General features: G+C 45.9%; 1 protein-coding gene and 1 non-coding gene across 3 annotated transcripts in view; both read left to right on the top strand.

The window, feature by feature from the left end:
• Positions 1-27476, top strand: part of LOC111530839 (intraflagellar transport protein 172 homolog) — a 43938-nt gene that overhangs the window by 13429 nt on the left and 3033 nt on the right. Inside the window, exons 15-41 of one of the 2 annotated variants that reach the window (XM_026453082.1) lie at positions 3785-3897; positions 5055-5222; positions 10403-10539; positions 10767-10874; positions 13093-13177; positions 13481-13573; positions 14724-14801; positions 15043-15291; positions 15467-15545; positions 15758-15878; positions 16065-16209; positions 17053-17142; positions 17699-17796; positions 17947-18082; positions 18168-18284; positions 19272-19414; positions 20955-21048; positions 21197-21261; positions 21453-21633; positions 21876-21985; positions 22104-22233; positions 25383-25481; positions 25679-25788; positions 25917-25980; positions 26099-26185; positions 26448-26564; positions 27221-27331. In XM_026453082.1, the coding sequence (XP_026308867.1) occupies positions 3785-3897; positions 5055-5222; positions 10403-10539; positions 10767-10874; positions 13093-13177; positions 13481-13573; positions 14724-14801; positions 15043-15291; positions 15467-15545; positions 15758-15878; positions 16065-16209; positions 17053-17142; positions 17699-17796; positions 17947-18082; positions 18168-18284; positions 19272-19414; positions 20955-21048; positions 21197-21261; positions 21453-21633; positions 21876-21985; positions 22104-22233; positions 25383-25481; positions 25679-25788; positions 25917-25980; positions 26099-26185; positions 26448-26564; positions 27221-27331 (3128 nt within the window). The remainder of the gene's footprint in view (positions 1-3784; positions 3898-5054; positions 5223-10402; positions 10540-10766; positions 10875-13092; positions 13178-13480; positions 13574-14723; positions 14802-15042; positions 15292-15466; positions 15546-15757; positions 15879-16064; positions 16210-17052; positions 17143-17698; positions 17797-17946; positions 18083-18167; positions 18285-19271; positions 19415-20954; positions 21049-21196; positions 21262-21452; positions 21634-21875; positions 21986-22103; positions 22234-25382; positions 25482-25678; positions 25789-25916; positions 25981-26098; positions 26186-26447; positions 26565-27220; positions 27332-27476) is intronic. The other variant, XM_026453083.1, reaches the window with a different exon arrangement.
• On the top strand, positions 763-864 carry LOC113223696. The gene has a single exon (XR_003308837.1). It is a non-coding gene; the product is annotated as a U6 spliceosomal RNA (small nuclear RNA).

The following is a 27476-nucleotide window of genomic DNA, read 5'->3' as shown; positions in this document are numbered from 1 at the left end:
ACTTTGGAAGGGCAAGGCAGGAGGATCATTTGAGCCCAGTAGTTCAAGGCTGCAGTGAGCCATGATTGTGCCACTGCACTCCAGCCTAGATGATGGAGTAAGACCCCATCTCTTAAAACACAAACAAAAACAAATCCCAAAGGTCTATATACTTATTCATGTTCTCTAGACATATATCTTAGGGTTGGCAAATTGTGAGTGGTAGAGAAGACCCATTAAATTTATGAATTTTCCTGTTTAGACTTCATAGAATCATAGACTGTTAGAACTGGAAGAGGTCTTATTTTTTGTATAGTTTATCATTGGTAACTAATAATGACAGAAACTTTATTTGCGTTTCACAATTATCATGAAATGTTTCAAGCATAAAAAATAGTATAGAGAATAGCATTACCTATACAATATAGCTGTTAAAAATGGGGCTCTGTGCCAGGCACAGTGGCTCACACCTGTAATCCCACCTCTTTGGGAAGCTGAGGCGGGCGGGTTGCTTGAGCTCAGGAGTTTGAGACCAGCCTAGGCAACGTGGTGAGACTCTGTCTCTATGAAGAAAGAAATTAAATTAAAAAAAAAAAAAGAATGGGGCTCTGGAGTCAAACCGTCCCACTTCTCTACCTGTGTGATCTTAGGAAGTTACTTCATCTTTCTAATATCTCAGTTTCCTACAAAATACAGATAAAAATAGTACCTACTTCATATGAAATACACTTATCCCCAGTACATAGTAATAAATGTTAGCTATTAATAATAATGATATTTTTCTTGCTTTGGCAGTACATATATTAAAATTGGAATGATAAAGAGAAGATTAGCATGGCCCCATGCAAGGATGACACACATATTTATAAAGCTTTCCACTTTAAACCAATTTTTTTAAAAGAAGATATTTTCACTTGTTTATTCATACCCACTTCTGTCAAATCCTGACATTTTGTTATATTTACGTTGAATCATTTTATATCCTCCCTCTTATTGATGGGCATTTAAGTTGCTGATTTTTCACTATTACAGTGATTTGGTTCTCTGAGTTCCATGCCTAGAATGGAACTGCTAAATCACAGAGGACCTGTGTCTTCAACTTCACTAAATATTTCCAAATTATTCTCTAAAAAAGTTATACCAATTTCTTTTTCCACCAGCAGTTAGAGTTTCTATTGTCCGACATCTTCTGTAATACTTGAAATTGCCTGACTTCATAATTTGGCTTAAACATGATCTATACAAAATTATATCTCTATATTAATTTCATATATAATAATTATTGACCATTTATATTTCTTCTTCTGTGAATTGCTAGTTCCTATCTCTTACCTATTTTTAAAATCAGAGTGTCTCTTCCTCATTGATTTGAAGTCTTTGCATATGCTTGTATAGACTTTGGTGGTTATTTGTATTGCAGATATTTTTGCCTTAGCCTGTGGCTTGTCTTTTCTCTCCTTTTGGGAGTCTTTCACTGTTCAGACATTTTCACTTTAAAATAGTCCATTTTTTTCACTTAAAAAAAATTAGTTTGAGGCTGAACACGGTGGCTTACGCCTGTAGTCCCAGCACTTTAGGAGGCCAAGGCAGGCGGATCACTTGAGGTCAGGAGTTCGAGAACAGCCTGGCCAACATGGTGAAACCCCATCTCTCCTAAAAATACAAAAATTAGCCGGGCATGGTGGAGGGCACCTGTAATCCCAGCTACTCGGGAGGCTAAGGCAGGAGAATCGCTTGAACCGGGGAAGCAGAGGTTACAGTGAGCTGAGATTGCGCCACTGCACTCCAGCCTGGGCAATAAGAGTGAAACTCTGTCTCCAAAAAAAAAAAAATATATATATATATATATATAGTTTGTGATGCTTTAGGTCTTATTTAAGAAATCCTTTCCTATTCCCTCATATATTTTAACATTTTTAAATTTTGCTTTTCACCTGGAATTTGTTTTATGTATAATGTGGGTAGGGATCTAATTTTATTTTATTTTTCCATATGTTTAACCATTTGTTGAAAGTCCGTTCTTCACCCTCTAATTTGTAATGCAATCTGTCATAAATCAAGTTTCCATATACATATGAGTCTATTCTTAAAGTAGTTGCACATTTCATGAATATTGTATTTCACATCAGGTTTCTGCACTCAGAAATGTAGGTATCTATAATGGAAACAGTAATGTAGACCAAGAGGCCTAAGACTCCAGCAGCAAAAATGAGTTGTGAGAACTTGGACAAGCAATTTCACTCTGTAGGTCTCAGTTTCAATGTATGTAAAATGACAAGAGTTCAAGGCCAGGTATGGTGGCTCATGCCTGTAATCCCAGTAGTTTGAGAGGCCGAGGGGGGTGGATCACCTGAGGTCAGGAGTTCGAGACCAGCCTGACCAACGTGGTGAAACCCCATCTCTACTAAAAATACAAAAATTAGCTGGGCATGGTGGCGGTACCTATAATCCCAGCTACTCAGGAGGCCGAGGCAGGAGAATTGCCTGAATCCGGGAGGCGGAGGTTACAGTGAGCCAAGATGGTGCCACTGCATTCCAGCCTGGGTGAGAAGAGTGAAACTCTGTCTTGGGGGAAAAAAAAAGAGTTCCTCTTTTAACTTTTTTGGGCTATCAACCCTTTGGAGTACCTAAAATCATAGACCTTCTCCGAGAAAAATATATACTATACACACATAATTTTATGTATAATTTCAGGGTTCTCAGGAGTTAGGGTCCTTGCCACTCTAGAACTCTGATTCTACTTATAATTGGGGCATTAAAATATGGCTTTATCATTTTCTTTTCTTTTTTTTTTTTTTTGAGACAGTCTTACTCTGTCATCCACGCTGGAGTGCAGTGGCGTGATATTGGCTCACTGCAGCCTCTGCCTCCTGGGTTCAAGTGATTCTCTTGCCTCAGCCTCCCAAGTAGCTGGGACTACAGGCGCCCACCACCACACCCAGCTAAATTTTTTTGTATTTTTAGTAGAGACAGGGTTTCACCACGTTGGCCAGGCTGGTCTCCAACTCCTAACCTCAGGTGATCTGCCCACCTCGGCCTCCCAAAGTGCTGAGACTGCAGGCGTGAGCCACCATGCCTAGCCAATTTTACTTTCTAATTAAAGGAAGATTGTTTTTTAAATTGGTCTTCACAATTATAGACACCAGCAGACATTTGGTCCTTAGCTTAAGCATATATAACAAAGTGAGGCACGTTGTTCATTAATAATGGATATCACTAAAACTTTTAAGTAGGCTTTGACCAAGAGACTCCCTGAAAGCATCCCAGCAAACCCTAATTGGTCTGCTCTAAGTGTGATAGTTTCTGATATTGTCTACAAGATTCAAACCAAACTAAAATATTCATCCTCTGCAGTGACCAGCCTAACTTTAGTCAGAGGTTTGTCTGCGTGCTTTCCCCACCATCTACCCTTGCAGTGCTCTTACACAGTAGGCATTCAAATTTGCAGGTAACTTCTTAGAGCATATGACCATCAAGGTCATTTATTCATCAGCCTTGTCTCACTGCTGTGTTGTATCAGGCTTATCTTTAATGTGCTCAGTGCTGCCTTCGAGGGGATTCGGTGAGTAGGAGAAGCCACTTGCTCAATAGTTCTAGTCTGCTCTGAGGTAACTCCGTAAGTCCCAGAGAGTGACGACATTTCTGTGGGTCTGGACCTTTTGAGTTAACAACGTAGTTAAATAAAACCTCTACAATTCTAAAAGAGACCCAGCTTCCTAGACTTCCTAGCAAAATTACGTATGTTGGCCACACTAGGTACATGTGTGGAATCTCTCTTCTTAACCCTGTCTCCTTTATTCTACAGTGGATCTGATTGGTGGCTACAACATTGGCACCGTGAGCCATGAGAGCCGTGTGGATTGGCTGGAACTTAATGAGACTGGTCACAGGCTCCTCTTCAGGGACCGGAAACTTCATGTGAGAAGAGCTACTAAGGCCTTAGGCATTGGCTGGACCGCAGAGGGTGTGAGACAAGCTGCCACCAGGGACTGAGGGAGGCAGGATGGAGCCTGTTGTCTTTGCTGTATCATCAGCATAGCAGAAGGCACAGAAGAATCAACATTCTCTGTAGCTGATACTGAAATCCATCCTTTATTACCTCTTCTTTTTTTTTTTTTTTGAGACAGAGTCTCACTCTGTCACCCAGGCTGGAGTGCAGTGGTACGATCTAGGCTCACGGCAACCCCTGCCTCCCAGGTTCAAGCGATTCTCCTGCCTCAGCCTCCCATCTGCCTCAGATGATGTAGCAGGGACTACAGGCACGTGCCACCACACCTAGATAATTTTTGTATTTTTAGTAGAGATGGGTTTTCACCATGTTGGTCAGGCTGGTCTCAAACTCCTGACCTCCTGACCTCAGGTGATCTGCCCGCCTCAGCCTCCCAAAGTGCTGGGATTACAGGTATGAGCCACCACGCCCAGCAATCCTGTATTACCTCAGAGGTGATTGTATTATGGCAACAAAGTCAGGAAGGGAGCTTGGAAGTTGGTGTCTCTTACTGTTCACAGTCTGTGCCCTCAGGAAACTTCCTTAACCCAGCATTCCTCCTGCTCATGCCTAGCTGACCTTCACCTAGACCTGCTGTCCAGTGCTTTTCAGCCACACTTATCTGATGGCATGAACTGGCTGGAGGACAGCCTCTTCGTCCCTCATTGATTCTCATCCCAATATGGTAGCACCAGAGTGTTCAACCTCAGATCAAAGAGACAACCTGATGATTTTAATTTCAGTGAAAGCCACATCACAACTTTCCAGATAATTTGATTTTTCTAGTGGCCTGCCATTTGTAATCCAAGCTGGTAACTCTGGCCCAGAGTTATTTCAAGAAGGAAAGTCTGACCTTCACCTAAGTTAAAATTCCTGGGATGTAGATCTTTGTTCCGTGGGCCATCTCTTACTTGACCAGAGTTAGGATATACCAGCTCAGCAGAAAGTAGATCAGTAAGCTTTGAAATGCAGCATGAACCTCAGTGGTGGGTTAGCTCACCACATCTCACCATTAGGGAAATGGTCAAAAGCAGGAGACAACCCCACATCCCCTTCTAATTGTGTTATCTGTCTCTTCTTTCTTCAGTTGCATCTGTATGATATTGAAAGCTGCTCTAAGACGATGATCCTCAACTTCTGCTCCTACGTGCAGTGGGTCCCAGGAAGTGATGTGCTGGTAGCTCAGAACCGAAACAGCCTGTGTGTGTGGTACAACATTGAGGCACCTGAGACAGTCACCATGTTCACTATTAGGGTATGTTGGACACTAGGGGCCCTCAGATGTGGTGTTGAGCTGATTAATTAGAGCCATGAGGAGACTCTGAAGGCTACTTGGTTTTCTGTGTCCACCACCCTTAATCTCTGTGATAGAATTGGCAAATGAAGCCTAGACTTATGGACCAACACCCAGAACCATCCTTTTTCAGATTCCTGACATTATATTAGACCCTTGGAGTATGGGTTCATTACAGTGGCCCTGGGAAGTCACCAGGTCATAATGCGGAGATCCCTCTAGGCTGGAAATCCCTGATAGGAGAGGCAGTTCTAATGTCATCTCCTGTGCTGATTCTCCATTATAAGCCATTCAAAGTGCCTTTTTTTCTTAAATTACAGATCAGATCTTCTATCCTACCACAACATCACACATAGCCGGTAGTCTTCCAAAATCTGGGGGGAGCCAGAGAAAACAAGAGAGGCAGGCTCCTGTGCTAGGCTAGGATGACTGGTGTGTGTATGGGTAGAGCGCTTGATGCTTCTTTTTGTCCTTTTCCATACCTTTTTTAATCTCCTTTTTGCCTCATTTTAAACTGATTAGGGTCTAAAATTTATTTGTTTAGTTCTTTCTTTCTTTTTCTTTATCTCTCTCTTTCTCTCCTTCTCTCTTTTACTCTCTCTTCTCTGTTTTCTTTTTCTCTCTCTCTCTCTCTCTCTCTCTATTCTTTCTTTCTGAGACAGGGTCTCACACTATCTCCCAGGCTGGAGTGCAGTGATACAGTCATAGCTCATTGCAACCTCAACCTCCTGGGCTCAACCAATCCTCCTGCCTCAGCCTCCTGTATAGCTAGGACTACAGGTGCATGCCACCATGTCTGGCTAATTTTGTCCTTTCTTTAAACACCTTTTCTTTTTTTTTTTTTTTTTTACATTTTGGGTTTGAAAGTTATATATCCTATTTCTATAGAGGCTACCTTGAAAGTTTTAACGTGTACTTAAATGAACAAAGTCTAAAGTTAATAAGCATCTAACCACCCCCTCCCCTACAAACAATACAAGGACTTTAAAAGACATTAACTTTCATCTCCTCCCCTTTGTCATTTTCGTCCAGTATTTTAGTTCTAATCTTATTTTGTCCCCAAAGATAGGCATGGTTATTTTATTTTATTTGAGACAGAGTCTCTCTGGTCACCCAGGCTGGGGTGCAGTGGAGCGATCTTGGCTCACTGCAACCTCCGTCTCCTGGGTTCAAGAGAGTCTCCTGCCTCAGCCTCCCAAGTAGCTGGGATTACAGGTACCCATCATCATGCCCAGCTAATTTTTGTACTTTTAGTAGAGATGAGGTTTTGCAACGTTGGCCAGGCTGGTCTCGAACTCCTGACCTTAGGTGATCCACCCGCCTCAGCCTCCCAAAGTGCTGGGATTACAGGCATGAGCCACCACACACTGCCTGATTATTTTATCAGACAGGATTCATTTAGATTTACCATCAAAGTACCAGTTCCTTTGTTTACCTTTTCTTACAATGCCAGTCTTCTCTCTGGAATGACTTTTCTTCTTCCTGAAGAATATTATTTAGAAGTTTTTTGTTTCTGTTTCTTTGTTTTTTGAGACAGGGTCTCACTCTGTTGCCCAGGCTGGAGTGCAGTGGCATGATCTTGGCTCATTGCAAGCTCCACCTCCCAGGTTCAAGTGATTCTCCCACCTCAGCCTCCTGAGTAGCTGGGATTATAGGCATGTGCCACCTCGCCCAGCTAATTTTTGTACTTTTAGTAGAGATGGGTTTCACCATGTTGGCCAGGCTGGTCTCAAACTCCTGACCTCAAGTGATCTGCCTCCATCGGGCTCCCAAAGTGCTGGGATTACAGACATGAGCCACTGTGCCCAGCCTTATTTAGAAATTTCTTTAGTGAAAGATGATAAATTTTCAGTTTTTCATTATCTGAACATGTTTCTATTTAGCCTTTGTTCTGAAAAGATGCTTGGACTCAGTACCCAGTTCTAGATTGACAGTTAATTTTTCTTAATTTATAAATGTTGTCTGATTGATTGACTTCCATTGCTGTTCTGAAAAATTTATCAGCAGCCATTTCTGTACAGATGATCTGTCTTTTCTCTTTGGTTTCTTTTTTTTTTTTTTTCCATTTTTTTCTTTTAAGATGGAGTCTTGGTGTGTCGTCCAGACTGGAGTACAGTGGCGCGATCTGTCACCCAGCAGTGGTGTGATCTGTTGCCCAGGCTGGAGTGTAGTGGCGCGATCTGTCACCCACGCTGGTGTGCAGTGGCGTGATCTTGGCTCACTGCACGCTCCGTCTCCCCGGTTCATGCCATTCTCCTGCCTGAGCCTCCCGAGTAGCTGGGACTACAGGTGCCTGCCACCATGCCTGACTAATTTTTTGTATTTTTAATAGAGATGGGGTTTCACCGTGTTAGCCAGGATGGTCTCGATCTCCTGACCTCGTGATCTGCCTGCCTCGGCCTCCTAAAGTGCTGGGATTACAGGCATGATCCACTGTGCCTGGCCTCTCTTTGGTTTCTTTTAAAGTCTTCTTTTTTAGGGCTGGGCACAGTGGCTCATGCCTGTAATTCTAGCACTTTGGGAGGCTGAGATAGGCAGATCACTTGAGGCCAGGAGTTCAAGACCAACCTGGCCAATGTGACGAAACTCCATCTCTACTAAAAAGAATAAAAATTAGCCGGGCATGGTGGCGCTTTCCTGTAATCCTGCCTACTTGAGAGGCGAGGCGTGAGAATCGCTTGAACCTGGGAGGCAAAGGCTGCAGTGAACCGAGATTGTACCACTGCTCTCTAGCCTGAACGACAGAGTGAGACTGTCTCAGAAAAAAAAATCTTCTCTTTTTCTTAGGTGTTTTGAAGTTTCACTACAATGTGTCTAGATTTTTTTTTTTTTTTTTTGAGACGGAGTCTTTCTCTGTCACCTAGGCTGGAGTGCAGTGGCACGATCTTGGTTTACTGCAACCTCTACCTCCCAGGTTCAAGTGATTCTTCTGCCTCAGCCTCCTAAGTAGCTGGGACTATAGGCATGTGCCACCACACCTGGCTAATCTTTTGTATTTTTAGTAGAGATGGAGTTTCACCGTGTTGGCCAGGGTGGTCTCAGTCTCCTGACCTTGTGATCCACCTGCCTTAGCCCCACAAAGTGCTGGGATTATAAGCATGAGCCACTGCACCCAGCCATAAATTTTTAAAATTTATCCTGTTTAGTATAGATCGTGTTTCTTGTATTTATGAATACACGTATTTTCATCACTCTTGGAAGTTTCTTAGTTATTATCTCTTCGAACATTGCTTCTTCTCAACCATTCTCTAGTCTCTTCATCAGAACTCTAGTTAGGCAAATGTTAGAGTTCTTGTTTTGCATTTTTAATTTATCTTTCATAGTTTCTTTCTTCCTGCTCTATGCTCCATGCCCAGGTTTTTTGTTTTTTTTTGTTTTTGTTTTTGTTTTTTTTTTTCAATTTTCTGTAAAGACAAGTTCTCATTGTGTTTCCCAGGCTGGTCTCAGACTCCTGGTCTCAAGCAATCCTCCCGCCTCAGCCTCCAAAAGTGCTGGGATTACAGGCATAAGCCACTGCATCTGGCCTCTGGATAATTTCTTTAGATCTGTTTCGATTCATTAGTTTGCTAATCTGCTACTAATCATTGTCTAATCTGCTATTTAAACTATACATTGAGTTTTTAACTTCAAACATTAAATATTTCTTTAAGTTTTATTTGATTATTTCTCTAGTCTGCCTGGTCATATTGATAATTTCTTATTCCTTGCTTAATTTTTCATTTCATCTTTTAAGGTATTTAGGTGCTTCATAAATAATCATTTTATATTCCATAACTGGGCCTAAAAACAAAAACAAAACAAAACAAAAAACAGGGTCTCACTTTGTCACCCAGGCTGTGCAGTGGCATGATCACGGCTCACTGCGTGCGCAAACTCCCGGGCTCAAGTGATCCTCTCACCTCAGCCTCCTGAATAGCTGGGACTATAGGCACATGCAACCACACCCAGATATTTTAATGTCTGAAATTCTTGAAGGTCTAAAACCTTCAAGTTTGTAGTTGTTATTTACTGTTTCATAGTGGTTGGTTTCCTTGTTGTTGTTGTTGTTTTTTTATTGTGAGCTCATGGTGCTTTGAATGTATTCTTTTGGAATCCTGAGGGCCTAAAATGGATATATTTTCCTCCAGTGATGATTCAGTCTTGTTTCTGCAGCAATCAGGCATATTAATGATCTGTAACCATTTATTTTGTTCCCTTTACTAAAGAGTGGATCCCAGGTTTAATTAAGGATTTTCAAATTCAGCCTCCCCATCCTGCTGGAGGGCCTAAGGTTTATTCTCCTGACACTGCATTTGCTTTCAGGACAACTGTACCTTTTCCGTTTGCTCACTTTCCTTCTTTTCTTGCTCAGGATTTTAGCTTATTGACCTTTTTCTTTCTGTCTGTCTTTTTTTGAGAGAGAAGGGTAGGATATGGGTAGGAAATTCTTCAAGTAAGTAAAGCAATGCATTAAAAGTGATTTCTTCAAGTAAGCCTAAGCAATGCATTAAAAAGTATGTTCCAGGCCGGGCGCGGTGGCACAAGCCTGTAATCCCAGCACTTTGGGAGGCCGAGACGGGCGGATCACGAGGTCAGGAGATCGAGACCATCCTGGCTAACACAGTGAAACCCCGTCTCTACTAAAAAAAAAAAAAAATACAAAAACTAGCCAGGCGAGGTGGCAGGCGCCTGTAGTCCCAGCTCCTTGGGAGGCTGAGGCAGGAGAATGGTGTAAACTCGGGAGGCGGAGCTTGCAGTGAGTTGAGATCCGGCCACTGAACTCCAGTCCGGGCGACAGAGCGAGACTCCGCCTCAAAAAAATAAAAAATAAAAATAATATAAAAAGTATGTTCCAGGTTCAAGTCATATTTTAACGAGAGAACCCTTAAGAATATCTACTCTTATGGTACTGCTGGAAGCAGAAGTGAATGCCACACTTTGTACCTCTAGGAGTTGGCCTGTCATAGTTAGGAGTGTACTTTAACCCAAGGATATTGCTATAAATGAAGCATTTTTTTATGCTTGAGAGAAACTAAAATGTTAGGAAAATCAGGGCTGCTGTGCCTCTCTTGACCACTGATTTGGTTGGATGAGGGTGGGTCTTTTCTACAATTGATTCAGTGGAAACTAATCTGAAATTGGGGTGGGGTGAACTTTTACAGGGTGATGTTATAGGTCTGGAGCGGGGCGGGGGAAAGACCGAAGTGATGGTGATGGAAGGTGTGACTACTGTTGCCTACACACTGGATGAGGGCCTCATCGAGTTTGGAACAGCCATTGATGATGGCAACTACATCCGGTGAGAGGCTGGCCAATAACCTGGGAGGTGGTAGGAGAGTCTGGTTCTGAGAGGGGAGGACCTGGGGTGGGGTGTAAAACTGGCCAGCACTGATAAGGATCCAGTGATCCTGGGAGGCGATGAGACAAAGATGGCTCTTCCCCCTCCCCTTGCCCCATCACCAGTCTTCTGCTGTATCTTCCTAGCCCGTTCCTTTTTCATTATGTGTTGCTTCCTTCCCTTTCCAGGGCAACAGACTTCTTAGAGACTCTGGAAATGACCCCAGAAACAGAGGCAATGTGGAAAACCTTGAGTAAACTGGCACTAGAGGCAAGGCAACTACACATTGCAGAGAGGTGAGGTAGACGTGTAGAACAGAGGTGCCAGGTAGCTAGGAGGGATGACCACATGAGTATTTTCTCTGTGGGCTGCTCCAATCCAGTGTTAAGGTACTCCCTACCTTCTCACTGCCAGCAAATTACATAGAGCCGTTCTGCAGTACAATATTCCAAACACTCTCCCATCCTAGATTATAAGAGTATGCCTTGACCGGGTGTGGTGGCTCACACCTGTAATCCCAGCACTTTGGGAGGCCGAGGCAGGCAAATCACAAGGTCAGGAGTTGAGACCAGCCTGGCCAACATGGTGAAACCCCATCTCTACTAAAAATACAAAAATTAGCCAGGCGTATTGGCAGGCACCTGTAATCCCAGCTACTGAGGAAGCTGAGGCAGGAGAATTGCTTGAACCCAGGAGGCAGAGGTTGCAGTGAGCTGAGATGGCGCCACTGCACTCCAGCCTGGGCGACAGAGCAAGACTCCATCTCAAAAAAAAAAGAGTGTGTCTTGGCTGGGCACAGTGGCTCATGCCTATAATCCTAGCACTTTGGGAGGGTGAGGCAGGCAGATCACTTGAAGCCAGGAGTTTGAGAGCAGCCTGGCCAACATGGCGAAACCCCAGCTCTACTAAAAATACAAAAATTAGCCAGGCATGGTGGTGCGCACCTGTGGTCCCAGCTATTCAGGAGGCTGGGGCACAGGAATCACTCGAACCTGGGAGGCAAAGGTTGCAGTGAGCTGAGATCATGCAACTGCACTCAGCCTGGCTGACGAGCGAGACCGTATCTCGAAAAAAAAAAAAAAAAGTGAATTAACAAGAGTATGTCTTTTATTGTTTTTACTGCCCCTTCTTGTAACTAGGTTCCCCTTAACATTTTTTTACTATTCTTACCCTTCAATCCATGCATATGTGTATAATCCAGGTTTGGTATAGGAGTGTAGTTCACAGGACAAACTTGGGAGTCCAGACTCCTTTAGTTCAAATTTTGGTTCCAATTACCAACTTGTATAACCATTGAGAGGTTATTTGACCTTCCCAAACCTTGGCTTCTTGATTTTCTCCATGTAGACTAAGGATAATAATAGTATTTGCCTCATATGATGATAAAGAAGATGGTAAGGATATTGGTAGTGAAGGAGTGATGAGAGAATCTGTGCAAAATGCTCAATAAATGTCACCTGCTGCCATTTTGGCTAGAAATCATCCTTGATCCCATTTTGTCCACACTTCCCACATGTAGATTATCAGCAAGTCCTAACGACTCTGTCTTCAAAACACATCCTGATGTCTCCATCCTCGTGCAGACCACTGCCATCTCCCACCTGCAGTATGGCACAGCCTCTTAGTTAGTCTCACTGATACTATTTCTTGTGCCCCTACCATTTATTCATCCCAGAGCAGCTGAGGTCGTTTTTTAAACATAGATTGTGTCATTTTCACGACTGGAACCTTCCGTTAGCTTACTGTTTTACTTACTATAAAACCCAAACTCCTTGCATGGCCTTACCCCTGAAGTTTTTTGACCTCTGCTTCTTTCTCATGCCAGTCTCCTACTTGTCCATTAGTCTCCAACCACACTGGCATCCTTCTGGCTCTGTGAGCGTGCCAAGCTCACACCTGCTATAGGCCTTTACACTAGCTGTTCCCTCTCCAGGAATGACTTTTCCCCATCCTGCCATGACTGGCTTTTTCTTGTATTCAGGTCTCAGCTCAAATGTCAATTCATCAGAGAGACCTTCTCCAGCTACCAAGTTAAGTGGCCCCTTCAGTCACTATCTCTAACAGGGGTATCCAATCTTTTGGCTTCCCTGAGCCACATCGGAAGAATTATTATCTTGGGCCACACATAAAATATACTAACACTAATGATAGCTGATGAGCTTAAAAAAAAAAAAAAAGAAACACACAAAAATCTCATAATGTTTTAAGAAAGTTTATGAATTTGTGTTGGGCCACATTCAAAGCCATCTTGGGCCATGGGTTGAACAAGCTTGATCTATAATATTACATTATTTTATTTTTTATTATCTCCAATTTTACTAATTATTTGTCTCCACCAGAATGGAAGTTCTCAGAGAGCAAAGCCCTCATCTTCCTCAGTCTCTGTATGTCTCTAGTGACAAGCACATTGCCTGGCACATCATAGATGCACATCAATTTGTATTTGCTGAACCAATGAATTAATGATGATTCTATAAGAATATTACTATCAATGTCATTGCTTCCATGCCATAGGTGCTTTTGTGCTTTGGGCCAAGTAGCAAAAGCTCGATTCCTGCATGAGACCAATGAGATTGCAGATCGAGTGTCCCGGGAATATGCAAGTATTATGCTCCTGATTCATTCTGTCTGTCTCCCAAGCTGATTTCTCTTAGTATTCAGCCCCATGATTTCTAGCTTTCCAGCCATCCCTAGTTTCCTTTACCCTGCCCACCCTACCTCTACCCTCAAGTCAGACCATTTCAGAATTGCTTTTGCTAAACCTCAAACCTTTAAGCTCCATGAAATGTTTTACCTTCCCAAGTCTTTTGTTTTCTCCATCCCTCTGGCCTTCCAAATTCAGCCCTCACAGACAGAACAGCAGCACCTACAGAAAAACCAAAACCTCCTTTTTCCCCCACAGGGCGGAGAAGGAACAGACTTTTATCAGGTCCGAGCACGTCTAGCCATGCTGGAAAAGAACTACAAACTGGCCGAAATGATCTTTTTGGAACAGGTAATAGGAAAAGAGAGACAGGATGGAAGAGGGGATGCAAACTCAAGGGAGGAAAGCGTGCTGGTGAGCTAGGCTTCCAAAGGTTTGGTGAAAACTTTCAAAGAGGTTTATATAGTTAGTTTCACCCCTTCCTTAATTTCCTCCTCTTGTGTTAGTCCTTACTTTTCTAGACAAACTTCCTTATTTGGACTTTGATTACTACCTTCTTTCATATGCAGTCTACTACTACCCTGTAGTCCAGAGCCTGTCTTTGCAGTTCTTTTTTTTTTTTTTGAGACAGAGTCTCGCTCTGTCACCCAGGCTGGAGTGCAGTGGCGCAATCTCGGCTCACTGCAACCTCTGCCTCCCGGGTTCACGCCATTCTCCTGCCTCAGCCTCCCGAGTAGCTGGGACTACAGGCGCCCGCCATCTCGCCCGGCTAGTTTTTTGTAGTTTTTAGTAGAGACAGGGTTTCACCGTGTAGGCCAGATGGTCTCAATCTCCTGATCTCGTGATCCACCCGTCTCAGCCTCCCAAAGTGCTGGGATTACAGGCTTGAGCCACTGTGCCCGGCCCTGTCTTTGCAGTTCTTATGCATAGGGGTAGATCCAGGTTTTGTGGGCCGGAAGCTTATACAATTGGAGGAGCTCTCTTTAAGAACATTTGCCTTAGGCCGGGTGTGGTGGCTCACGCCAGTAATCCCAGCACTTTGGGAGGCTGAGGCAGGTGGGTCACATGAGGTCATGAGTTCAAGACCAGCCTGGCCAACATAGTGAAACCCCATCTCTACTAAAAATACAAAAAATTAGCCAGGCATGGTGGCGCATGCCTGTAATCCCAGCTACTTGGGAGGCTGAGGCAGGAGAATCGCTTGAGCCAAGGAAGTGGAGTTTGCAGTGAGCCGAGATCGCACCACTGCACTTTAGCCTCAGCAACAGAGTGAGACTCTGTCTCAAAAAAAGAACAGTTGCCTTGGAAAGGGCCTGTGCGAATAAGGAGGCCTGAAGCTTAAGCTTCTTTTAGTTTCCCAATATTTCTGCTGGTATAGTAGTTAAAAGGTAAGGCTTTTGGTCGTCATGTGCTGGCATCATAGCCAGGCTGAGGAGAGCTTGTGGCTTTCTGATCCTCATGTCTTTCTGGCATCCCTCTCCGCTCTGCCTGTTTCCCCTAGAACGCTGTGGAGGAGGCCATGGGCATGTACCAGGAGCTACACCGTTGGGAAGAGTGTATCGCTGTGGCTGAAGCCAAGGTACCTGTTTTGTCTTCTCCACGGTTGTTGGGAATTTGGTTCTGCCAATTTCAAAAACCTTCTTTTGTCAATGAGGCCATAGAAACCAGAACAGGGTTGGGGCTTGGACTTGACGTGGTGAGGAGTTAGGATACTACTGACCCAGGAGCATTCCCCTTGTTATAGAGGGATTGGAGAAGCATGGGAGGCAGAAGGGTAGGAAGGGGGATGTGACTTCTAGTTCTCCTCTGTGTGTGTCCAGGGGCACCCAGCCCTAGAGAAGCTACGCCGTAGTTACTACCAGTGGCTCATGGACACACAGCAGGAGGAGCGAGCAGGTGAACTACAGGAGAGCCAAGGGGATGGGCTAGCAGCCATCAGCCTCTACCTCAAAGCTGGGCTCCCTGCCAAAGCTGCTCGGCTGGTGCTGACCCGAGAGGAACTGCTAGCCAACACAGAGCTGGTAGAAGACATCACTGCGGCCCTTATCAAGGGGGAACTCTACGAAAGGGTATGCTGGCTTCCTTTTCCTAGCCCTTATGTCCAGAGCTCAGGACCCTTCCCTCACCTAGAGGAGTCTTGGGGTGCAGAGCACTTCCTGACTGCTGGTGTTCCCTTGTTTTTGGAGCTAATACTTAGTTCTTTGTGTTGTAGGGGTATCATAGTAATGTGCTATGTGTTAATAGGCAGGTGATCTCTTTGAGAGGATTCACAATCCACAGAAGGCCCTGGAGTGCTACCGTAAAGGCAACGCATTCATGAAAGGTACTAGCCACCTATGAGCCATCCTTTACTGTTGTGGACTCTTGCCCCTCTGATTCCCCGGCACCCCTTGGTGTGTGTGTTCAGGTTGCCTGGCTCCAGTTCTCCATTCCTCCCCTTCTTACCCATTCTCCATGCTTCATCTCCCTGTCCTACCTTTTTCCTGAGGCCCATCTCTGGAAATCTGGGCTGAGCACCTTTTCTCTCCCTGGCAGCGGTAGAGCTGGCTCGATTGGCCTTCCCAGTGGAGGTGGTGAAACTAGAGGAGGCATGGGGGGACCACCTGGTGCAGCAGAAGCAGCTTGATGCAGCCATTAATCACTACATCGAAGCCAGGTATGGGAGTATGGGAATGTAAAGGAGATTTAGGTGTGAAGTGAGGGGCAGTAGAGCAAGTAAGGACACCAAGGCTTAAAAGAAGGTATCCCAAAATGTAGGTTGATGTGTGCTTAAGGGGTCCCTTTACCTCCATTCATCTTCATCTTTCATCCCACATATTTATATCTTTCTCAACTTTGCCAGGTGCTCCATTAAGGCAATTGAGGCCGCCCTGGGTGCCCGCCAGTGGAAGAAGGCAATTTATATATTAGATCTACAGGACCGGAACACCGCGTCCAAATACTATCCTCTTGTGGCCCAACACTATGCATCCCTGCAGGAGTATGAGGTGAGGAAGAGTCCCTTTTCGCAGCACGAGGCGATGCAGTAGAGGATAACAATGAGAGAACCCAAAACAGGAAGTGGAGGCAAGCTCACCAGATCCTTCTTTCTGTGCCCCAAACAGCATCACAACCTTGAATGGGAAGAGAACAGTTTACTTTCCCAATTTCCTTCCAGTGTGACACTGATACCTCCCTTCACCCCAGATACATAAAGTGAGTCTTGCCGGGCTCGGTGGCTCAAGCCTGTAATCCCAGCACTTTGGGAGGCCGAGACGGGCGGATCATGAGGTCAGGAGATCAAGACCATCCTGGCTAACCCGGTGAAACCCTGTCTCTACTAAAGAATACAAAAAATTAGCCGGGCAAGGTGGCGAGCACCTGTAGTCCCAGCTACTCGGGAGGCTGAGGCAGGAGAATGGCGTAAACCCGGGAGGCGGAGCTTGCAGTGAGCTGAGATCCGGCCACTGCACTCCAGCCTGGGCGACAGAGCGAGACTCCGTCTCAAAAAAAAAAAAAAAAAAAAAAAAGTGAGTCTCTAGCTCTGTCCCAGCCAGCATGAGTGATTCTTCGTGAATAACGCTAACATAGTGACAATATAAAATTGCTTTGCATTGCAGAAATGTGAGGCCCTTTTGAATTCCACTGTATTGTCCTCATACTGCTTGGGGCTGGTCTTTCTTTTTAAATGGTAGAATATACGAGACACCCATACTCATCGTTTCTTCTCTATCATTACAAGGTTGTATTGCAGGCTCTCCACCATCCCAGCCGAGGTTTGTTCTTTGTGGGTTCAAGGTGCTTTAAGTCTGTTGCTCTGACCTTTTGTATCTACCTCCCATCAACTACAGATTGCTGAGGAGCTCTACACTAAGGGAGACCGGACAAAAGATGCTATAGACATGTACACCCAGGCTGGCCGTTGGGAACAAGCCCACAAGGTAGGGATGAGTGGAGTTCATGGTAAGAGAACTCTGCCTTAGTGGAAGTGTGGCCTCATTCCTCGGTCTCTGTTTCTCCTCTTCGCTTGACTCCCTGAAAGCTGACAAAGAGTACCAGAAAACAGTCTGAGCCACTTTGATCCCTAGCCATAGGGAAAGGAAGGGATGAAGAGAGGCCCTTGTTTCCAGACCTATCTATCATTCTGAAGGAGCAGATGGGCTTGGGAGCTGGGGAATCTGAACTACCACTCCTGACGCCTCTGGTCACATTGATGTCTTTGTTCTCACCCCTACACTTCAGAGCCCAGTGGTTACAGCGGTAATGGGAGTGTATGACCCAGCACAAGGCATCGCAGACCCTCCCACCTTAGCGGAATATAGTTCTTCCTCTGCTTCTTATGGACTTGGAATTCCCCGACCTCACTAGTAGAGTGGCAATAACCAAACTCCTGTGATTGTTGGGAGAGTTCAGAGCTTCTGAACAAGCAGGTTTCCTTGAAGCCCTGCTTCCCTGGGGAATTGGACCTGAGGCTGCCCTGCCTCTGTGCCTCCACAGCTGGCGATGAAATGCATGAGACCAGAAGATGTGTCAGTGCTATACATCACTCAGGCCCAGGAAATGGAGAAGCAGGGCAAGTACCGTGAGGCTGAAAGGTGAGCCGTGGTCTCAGAGGAGGTGTAGTTGGAGATGAGATTTCAAGGCTGGGAGGAGGGATGCGGCCTAAGGATGTGTACCTTCTGCCCAGAAGGCAGTGACAGCAGGAATCGGGTCTAGGAGGCCCCAGATGTATCTCCCTTCCCCAGGCTATATGTGACAGTAGAAGAGCCTGATCTTGCCATCATCATGTACAAAAAGCACAAGTTGTATGATGACGTGATCCGTTTGGTAGGGAAGCACCATCCAGATCTCCTCAGTGACACACACCTACATCTGGGCAAGGTGAGCCCTTCTCCTGGCTCTACCTATCTCTTCCCCAACCAGGCTCCATCTCCCCATCTCTCCATCCTGACTCACCTTCCTGCAGGAGCTGGAGGCTGAAGGCCGACTACAGGAGGCCGAGTACCACTACCTCGAGGCCCAGGAATGGAAGGCAACAGTGAACATGTACCGGGCCAGTGGGCTTTGGGAAGAGGCCTACCGGGTAAGGAGTTCAGGCCACGCTGAGAGATACATCCATCCTTCTTTCCCACGTTTTTTCCTTTTTTTTCAGAAAGGGTCTCACTCTGTCACCCAGGCTGGAGTGCAGTGGTGCAATTATGGCTCACTGCAGCCTTGACCTCCTGAGCTTAAGCAATCAATCCTCCCACCTCAACCTCCTGAGTAGCTGGGACTACAGGTGTGCACCACCACGGTTGGCGAATTTTTTAATGTTTTTGTAGAGACAGGTTTTCACCATGTTGCCCAAGCTGGTCTTAAACTCCTGGGCTCAAGCGATCCACCTGCCTTGGCCTCCCAAAGTGTTGGGATTACAGCTATGAGCCACCATGCCCAGCCCTTCTTTTCCACTTTAAGTGACTAATTCACAATTGGTCAGAGCATCTTTGAAAATGTAGTGAAGATCAGAGTCTCTCTTGCCAGAACCATGTCCACATCTGTATACAGAAAATTTCACTTAAAGTTTTAAGGGTCTGTGGACCAGGTGAAGCCTATCCTTGGACCCTAAGTACTTCACCCTAAGTTAAGAAACCCTGAAATTTAGCCCTTTTCCTGTTAACTTTTTATTTTACTTTATTTTTTGAGACAGAGTCTTGCTCTGTCACCCAGGCTGAAGTGTGGTGGCACAGTCTTGGCTTACTGGAACCTCCACCTCTTGGGTTCAAGCAATTTTTCTGCCTCAGCCTCCCGAGTAGCTGGGATTACAGGCACTCACCACCGTGCCCAACTAATTTTTATATTTTTAGTAGAGATAGGGTTTCACTATGTTGGCCATGCTGGTCTCGAATTCCTGACCTCAAGTGATCCTCCTGCCTCGGCCTCCCAAAATGCTGGGCTTATAGGTATGAGCCACCGCGCCCAGCCTCTTTCTCTTCAATTTTGAACAGTTATTGGATCCTTGTCAAAGCCGAAGTCAGAGATAAGAAGGGAGCAGCTCTGTATTGAAGGATTATTGAGTGACTTTGCTTTACAGGTGGCCAGGACTCAAGGAGGGGCTAATGCCCAGAAACACGTGGCCTATCTGTGGGCAAAGAGCCTGGGAGGAGAGGCTGCAGTTAGACTGCTTAACAAGCTGGGACTCCTGGAAGCTGCTGTTGACCACGCTGCGGACAATCGGTGAGGCCCCAAGCTTTCTCTCCACGGGCCCCATCGCAGGCAGAGCCACTATCTAGAGAAAGAAAATTGATGTATAACTGAAAGATCCTTGGAAGGACATGATAGAGTGACATGAATAAATTAACTGCTCCTTATTCCCTAGGGACTCAGAACAGTGTTTAACCTTTGGCTGTTCTGAGAAGGGTGGAGAGGAAACACATTGTAAAGCTAGGACTGCAGACTGCACTAAACCAATAACTTACTCCTGGGTAATGGAAGTGTGATTCTGTCAAATGCAGAGTGAACTTTTTTTTTTTTTTTTTTTGAGACAGGGTCTCGCTCTGTTGCCAGGCTGGAGTGCAGTGGCACGATATTGACTCACTGCAACCTCCGCCTCCTGGTTCAAATGATTCTCCTGCCTCAGCCTCCCAAGTAGCTGGGACTACAGGCACGCGCCACCACGCTCAGCTAATTTTTGTATTTTTAGTAGGGATGGGGTTTCACCATGTTTGCCAGGATGGTCTTGATCTCTTGACCTCGTGATCCGCCCACCTTGGCCTCCCAAATTGCTGGGATTACAGGCGTGAGCCACTGCACCCGGCCGAACTTTTCTTTGTTTTGGAAGCACCAGAGTCCATGAGGCATTTTATTTGTAAATATGTATTACAGCTCTAGAAAAAGAATCCCAGGATTTTCCCTCGTGTGTGTTGTCTTGCTTCTTCATGGTCCATGATGCCAGCTGAGGTTGTCAGTACAATGAAACCAAACTGGCAGGATGGGAGCAGATTATTCTGCCATTTTTGTAGATCTCTGAGTTGCACGTCAAATCTGGGGCTGATCACTCTGCACTTGTTTAGCCTGCCTGTGAGGTTCACAGCAGTTTTCCTAGCTGTGATCATTAATGATTTCAAAATCACCAATTTACCATACTTCAGCATCACAATTAGAAACCAGACGATGACTCTGGAGCACAGCCTAATAAGGACCTGGCGTTTGCCTCTCTTTCCGGCGTTATTGATGCTCTTGAGCGCATCAGCCAGGACATTCATGCACACCATTGTGGCGGCACGGAAAGATAGCTGAAAGAGCAAAGTGAACTTTTCTTAAGCTACTGTTATCAGTGCCAATCATGGAGTCTGATGCTGAGGGTGGTCTTGCTCATTTTTTGCGGAGACTATATATCTGCTAATGTAGCTGGAGCTCAGGAGGAGGTGGTGAGCACCAGGAGCCCTCCTAGCCCTGTCAGCGTAGGGCTGCGAGGCTCACTCCTCCCTTCCCCTTTGCAGGCCCAAACTCCTTCCTCAGGAGCAGCTGGCCTCAGGGAAGGCATAGGCTTTTCCAGACATCTCTTGATCCACACTGACAGTGATGTGGTCTTCACAGGGCTGCCTGCCTGTCTTCCTTTTTATCTCTCTATGCTCTTCTGTCACTTCATATCCGTTATCCTTAAATCTGTCACTTTTTCTTCCCTCAACTCTGTCCTTTCTGTTTTGTCTTGTCTTGTTCCTTTTTTGAATGGAAGCATGAAGTAAGAAAACCTTATCTGCACTTTGTGTTTCAGCTCCTTTGAATTTGCGTTTGAACTCTCTCGGCTGGCCCTCAAGCACAAAACCCCTGAGGTTCATCTCAAATACGCTATGTTCCTGGAGGATGAGGTATGGGTGTGACTTGGACCCTGACCGCAGAGCCCTCTTACTCCATCCCCTAGTGCACTGCTCCTGGGTGTGCATACCCCCAGGCTCATGCCTGCCTGTGATGCCAGTCTCCTTCTCACCATGCACGGCTGACTTGCTCTCCCTGTAGGGGAAATTCGAAGAGGCTGAAGCTGAATTCATCAGAGCTGGTAAACCCAAGGAAGCAGTCCTCATGTGAGTTACCCCATACATTCCTTAATCCTGTTTCCCCAGTCACAGTCCTAGGATCTTTCATGGTTATCTTGACCTTCACTCAAACCTAGAACAAATCAGTGTTACACCCCTCAGTGACATGGCTGTTTGTCTCCCACTACTGGGGCCTCAGTCCTATACTCAGTCTCTCCTCTGTCCCCATCTGGAGGCAGGTTTGTCCATAACCAGGATTGGGAGGCCGCTCAGCGTGTGGCTGAGGCCCACGACCCTGACAGTGTCGCCGAGGTGCTTGTGGGACAGGCCCGGGGGGCCTTGGAGGAGAAGGACTTTCAGAAAGCAGAAGGGCTGCTGCTCCGGGCCCAGAGACCAGGCCTGGCCCTCAATTATTATAAGGTGGGGCACTGGATGCAGGGCCATGAGGGGAGGGGAAGAGGTTCTGAGAGCCCACAGAGAGCCACACTGACCCCTGGTATGAAGAAACATCAGGGAGGTTAGTATTGGGGAGTGGGAAAGACAGGAAAGAGGAAGGAGAAGAGAGGTCCAAGGACCCAGGAATCTGTGGGCCAGAGCACCTGTGTGGCAGTGGGAAGTGTCATGCCTGCCTCTGCCCTCTTGATACCTGGAAATCTGAGCAGGAGGCTGGATTATGGAGTGACGCTCTGCGGATCTGCAAGGACTATGTGCCCAGCCAGCTGGAGGCTCTGCAGGAAGAGTATGAGCGGGAAGCTACTAAGAAGGGGGCCAGGTATGAGGCCAGAGGTCCAGGCAGCATTGGCAGGGCTGGGAGGGTCATGAGGTGTGCACAGGATAGAGCACGCTGCTCCCCACCCCCATGCCAAGTCCCAGCGTTCTCATCTCCACAGAGGTGTGGAGGGACTCGTGGAACAAGCTCGACGCTGGGAGCAGGCTGGAGAGTACAGCCGTGCTGTGGACTGCTACCTCAAAGTGCGAGACTCTGGGAACAGTGGACTGGCGGAGAAGTGCTGGATGAAGGTGAGGGCAGCAGGCCCTTTCTGGTGTTCCTTCTCCCTAGGCCTCTGTTCACACTCAGCTCCACTTCTCACATCTGCAGCTCTTTCCTCTTGTGTCTTTTTCTTTTCAGTCAGGTAGCAGGAATCTGTGGAGTGCCTGCTGGATGATAGAGCCAGAACCTCTGAAGGCTGTAAAAGTGGACATAAGACAGACCCTGACAGCCAAAAGTTAGGGGAGTTAGACCAACACATGGCTCAATATCATATCTGAGTAAAGACTAAAGTGCATGATTTAAAGTAGAATTCAGAGAACGGTGAGATCTCTGTGGGCTAGAGGGGTCAGGAAGCCTCTGTGAAGGAGGAGGGAGGACTTGGATAGGAGCTGGAAGGGCAACCCCATGCACAGGAACTGGCCAGACAGGGAACATGAAAAAAGCTTGGGCTCAGTCTCCCCCACCCAACATTTCCTGAAAAGAAGCCTCCAGCAAATTAAGCCAGGCCAGTATGTGTCACAAATAATAAGACATACTGTATTGGAGAAACCAACAGGATATATACAGTCATATGCCATATAACAACGTTTTAGTCAACAGTAGACCACATGGGTGGGCGTGGTGGCTCACACCTATAATTGTAGCACTTTGGAAGCCAGGGCGGGTGGATCACTTGAGATGATCCCACGCCTGGCCTTAGATAGGTTCAGTATACAAATACTTACCATTGTGTTATGGTTGCCTACAGTAGTCAGTACAGAAATGTGCTGAACAGGTTTGTAGCCTAGGAGCAATAAGTTCTACGCAACCTCTACCTTGGTGTATAGTAGACTGTACCATCTAGGTTTGTGCTGTGATGTTTACATAACGATGAAATCCCCTAAGGACACATTTCTCAGAACATACCCATCATTAGACAATGCATGACTGTAGGTATATGTGTGTACATGTATATAAAGAGATGTATTAAAAGGAAGTGGCTCATGCAGTTATGGAGGTAGACAAGGCCCAAGATCTGCAGGTGAACTGGCAAACTGAAAACCCAGGAGAACTGATGGTGTAGTTCCTGTTTGAAGGCCAGCAAGCTTGAGTCCCAGGAAGAGCTGATGTTTCAGTTCAAATCTGAAGGCAGGAAGAAGCCAGTGTCCCAGTTTAAAGGCAGTCAAACAGGAAGAATTCTCTCTAACTTGGGAAGGAGCCAGCCTCTATGTTCTGTTCACGCCTTGAAATGATTAGATGAGGTCTATCTACAGTAGAGAGGGCAATTTGCTTTACTCAGTCTACCAATTTAAATGTTAACCTCATCCAAAAACACTTACAGAAACACCCAGAATAATGTCTGACCAAATACCTGGATACCCTGTAGCCCAGTCAAATTGATACATAAAGTTAACAGTGGCATATATATATATAAAATTATATTTTAATATCTTTAAAATTGGGATGCACGTATAGTTTTTTATACTTTAAGTTCTAGGGTACATGTGCACAACATGCAGGTTTGTTACATACGGAGTCTTGCTCTGTCGCCCAGGCTGTAGTGCAATGGTGTGATCTCAGCTCACTGCAAGCTCCGCCTCCCGGGTTCACGCCATACTCCTGCCACAGCCTCCTGAGTAGCTGGGACTACAGGTGCCCGCCACCACACCCAGCTGATTTTGTTGTGTTTCTTTTAGTAGAGACGGGGTTTCACTGTGTTAGCCAGGATGGTCTCAATCTCCTGACCTCGTGATCCACCCTCCTCGGCCTCCCGAAGTGCTGGGATTACGGGCGTGAGCCACTGTGCCCGGCCTTTTGAGGTCTTATAATTGAATAACCCCTAGAAGTTAGAGGGAGAGAAGTAGAAAGAGGGGCTGATGATTGGTTTTGAGGTTCTAGCAGATTTTAATTGGCAGTATTGAGTATCTGATACGTGTAACTCGGGAGCAAGGCATGACTGTACCTTCTTCAGATTAGTCAGAAGATGGCTTCCTGATGCGGACAGGGCAGATTAAGCTTTGAATGGCTTGGCAGTAAGAAAGGGAGGCAAGAACAGGTGAGGGAAAGACCAGAGGGGATCAGCATAAACTACAGCTAAATTGGATTGTGTGGAAATTGAAATCTGGTGAAGATGTCAGTGTCCTAATGGAAACAGTGTGCTCTCATAGAACACTTGCTTTTGTGGAATTTCTGAGTTTTAAGTGTTGAAAGGTATCATCAAGATCATCTGTACCAGCACTGGCACTAGAAATATAATGCAGTCCACAAATGTAAGCCATACATGTCATTTAAATTTTCTAGTAGCCACGTTTAAAAAGAGTAAAAAGAAATGTGAAAATCATTGTAATATATTTTGTTTAACACAGTATATCTAAAATACCACCATTTCGTCTGGGCACAGTGGTTCCTGCCTGTAATCCCAGAACTTTGGGAGGCCAAGGCAGGCAGATCACTTGAGGTCAGGAGTTTGAGACCAGCCTGGCCAACATGGTGAAACCCCGTCTCTACCAAAAATACAAAACTTAGCTGGGCATGGTGGCGGTGGGGGCGGGTGGGGGGCCTGTAATCCGAGCTACTCAGGAGGCTGAGGCAAGAGAATTGCTTGAACCTGGGAGGCAGAGGTTGCAGTGAGCTGAGATTGTGCCACTTCACTCCAGCCTAGGCGACATAGCAAGACTCTGTCTCAAAAAAATTAAATAAAATACTACCATTTCAACATGTACTCACACACATTATTTAGATGTTTTCCATTCTTTTTTTATACTAAGTCTTCAAAATCCAGTGTGTACGAATGAAGAAACCAAAGCTCATAAAAGCCCAACACAAATAGTTACAGAATGCCCTGGACTCCTCATTTTAGGAGTCCTTTCTCTGTACTCTGCTACGAAGATTTTACTTATGACAAAGACCTTGAAAATGATTTTGTCAAAGGTAGAAGGTTCAAATGCAGTGACCTCAGGCAGCACAGGAAGTGTCTGAAAGAGTTAATGAACTGAGAGGAAAGATAGGTCCACTGATGGCTAATTAAAGGATTTAATGGACCGTGGGCCAGGCTCTGCCCAGGAGGGTACAAGGTTGAAGGAGAGAGTAAGAGAAAAAGTGGGCATCTGGAGGAGAAAAATGTATGAAATGGATCAGGCTGAGGACTCAGCGGTATTTGTCTCTCCTACCCATTTCCATCTTCTCTTCAACCACTCAGGCAGCCGAACTCTCCATCAAGTTTCTGCCTCCCCAACGTAATATGGAGGTCGTTCTGGCTGTAGGACCCCAGCTGATTGGAATTGGAAAGCACAGTGCAGTAAGCAGGGTGCTGGGATGGAACAGAAATAGATTTCACAGAGATGGGTGCAAGGGTGACATCTACACCCAGGAAGGTGTATGAAGTGGGCCTCCTGGTGGGCAAGGCTTGCAGTCCTGGGGAAACAGATGGGAGAGCTCACAGCGGGAAGACTAGGAGCGAGGAGAAAGTCTCCATGCTGATTTCCCGTTGTGCAGGCTGCAGAGCTGTATCTGAATCTGGACCTTGTCAAGGAAGCAATCGATGCTTTCATCGAGGGTGAGGAGTGGAACAAGGCTAAGCGTGTAGCTAAGGAGTTAGATCCCAGGTAAGCTTGTAACCCCTTCTTACCAGGAAATTCTCTTTTACTTCCTTTTGTAAAGACTGGGAGAAAGTCTTATGGGGAGGGTTGGTATTCTGGAATATGAAGATGGAGTTCTCTGAATATCTTCACAGGTACGAAGACTATGTGGACCAGCATTATAAAGAGTTCCTCAAGAACCAGGGCAAAGTGGACTCGGTGAGACGTGCAGAGTTAGCAGGAGGCAGAATGCAGGGAGAGACTCACAAGATTCTCTCCCTCTTCTTTCCCTCATATCATCTCTTTTCTCTTGTAACTCTGTCTTCCGTTGACCCAGCTGGTGGGTGTGGATGTGATAGCTGCTTTGGACCTGTATGTGGAGCAGGGCCAGTGGGACAAGTGTATTGAAACAGCTACCAAGCAGGTACTGCTATCTTCCCATTCCCAGTTTTTCTTTACATTTTCCCTTGATTCCCCACCTGCTTCAAAGCTGCATCTCTCCTAGCTCCACAAAAACCCAAAGCCCAAAGATTTCTAATGGGCATCAGATAAGCTCAATCTTAAACTGGGGTCAGAGGTTTGCATATGCCCTTTGTCTCCTCAACAAATATATGGCCTCAAGTCACCTCACTGCTTGGTCTTGCTGATCCCAACTTCACGCATGCTTTTCCTCCACCCCTGTACAGAACTACAAGATTCTGCACAAGTACGTGGCTTTGTATGCAACTCACTTGATCCGGGAGGGTAACTCTGCCCAGGCATTGGCCCTATATGTACAGCACGGAGCCCCTGCTAACCCACAGGTACCAGCCTTCTCCTTGGATTGAATGTTTCCACAAGGAAACTCTTTCTCTTCTAGAACCACCTATCTTCTCAGGAACTATCTTCTCAGAGGATTCTATCCTTAGAGAACATCATGCCCAGAGCCCCCAGCGCATCTCCAGAAAGGTACAGCCTCTCTGGAGGCTGTGTATTTGCTAAGAGCATGGGGAGAAGTTTGCAGAAACTTCCAGCTTCTGTTTGAAGAAACACCCATGGAGCTCCCCATGCTGTTAGCAAATACACAGGCACCTGTCTTTCAGAGCTGAATCCTGCACATACCTCTAGGGCCTTTACTGACTTCCTCCAGAGAATGAACACTGCTGCCTGATCCGAGAGTCACAGCCCATTAATGTTGTGACTCTGCATTTACATTTGTACAGTTGCCCGCACTCACACAGCACCAGCTAAGAAAGTTATTTCTTCCTCTTTTCATCAAAAATAATCAGCACTTAAAAATAATTCATTTCATTAAAAATAATCAGCACTTAATCATCTGCCACTGTCTCCCAGCTCTTGCACACACACACATACCCATTTCTACACACAGAGCCTGTTTCTCCTCCCTTTGGCCCCACTCCCACTGACTTTCTCTTCTAGCTGTGTCCTTCTCAGATGCCCTTCTCCCCTCTACCTCTAGAACTTCAATATCTACAAAAGGATCTTCACTGACATGGTGAGCTCTCCTGGAACCAACTGTGCCGAGGCCTATCATAGCTGGGCTGATCTTCGAGATGTCCTCTTCAACCTGGTGAGGAAGTTGGGTCGACAGGAGTGAAGGGGCTGCTCTGTCTGTCCTTGTCCTCATCTCTTCTTTCATGCACATAAACCTTTATTCTCAGATGTATTTTACCTTCCTCTGCCAGGTGGCCATCAGAGACCACTCTATGGCCCTG

The sequence above is a fragment of the Piliocolobus tephrosceles genome, chromosome 15 (genome assembly GCF_002776525.5).
Source record: "Piliocolobus tephrosceles isolate RC106 chromosome 15, ASM277652v3, whole genome shotgun sequence".
Lineage (NCBI taxonomy): Eukaryota > Metazoa > Chordata > Mammalia > Primates > Cercopithecidae > Piliocolobus > Piliocolobus tephrosceles.
Note: the sequence above shows the minus strand (reverse complement) of the source record. Positions and strands in the feature narration are given on the sequence as shown.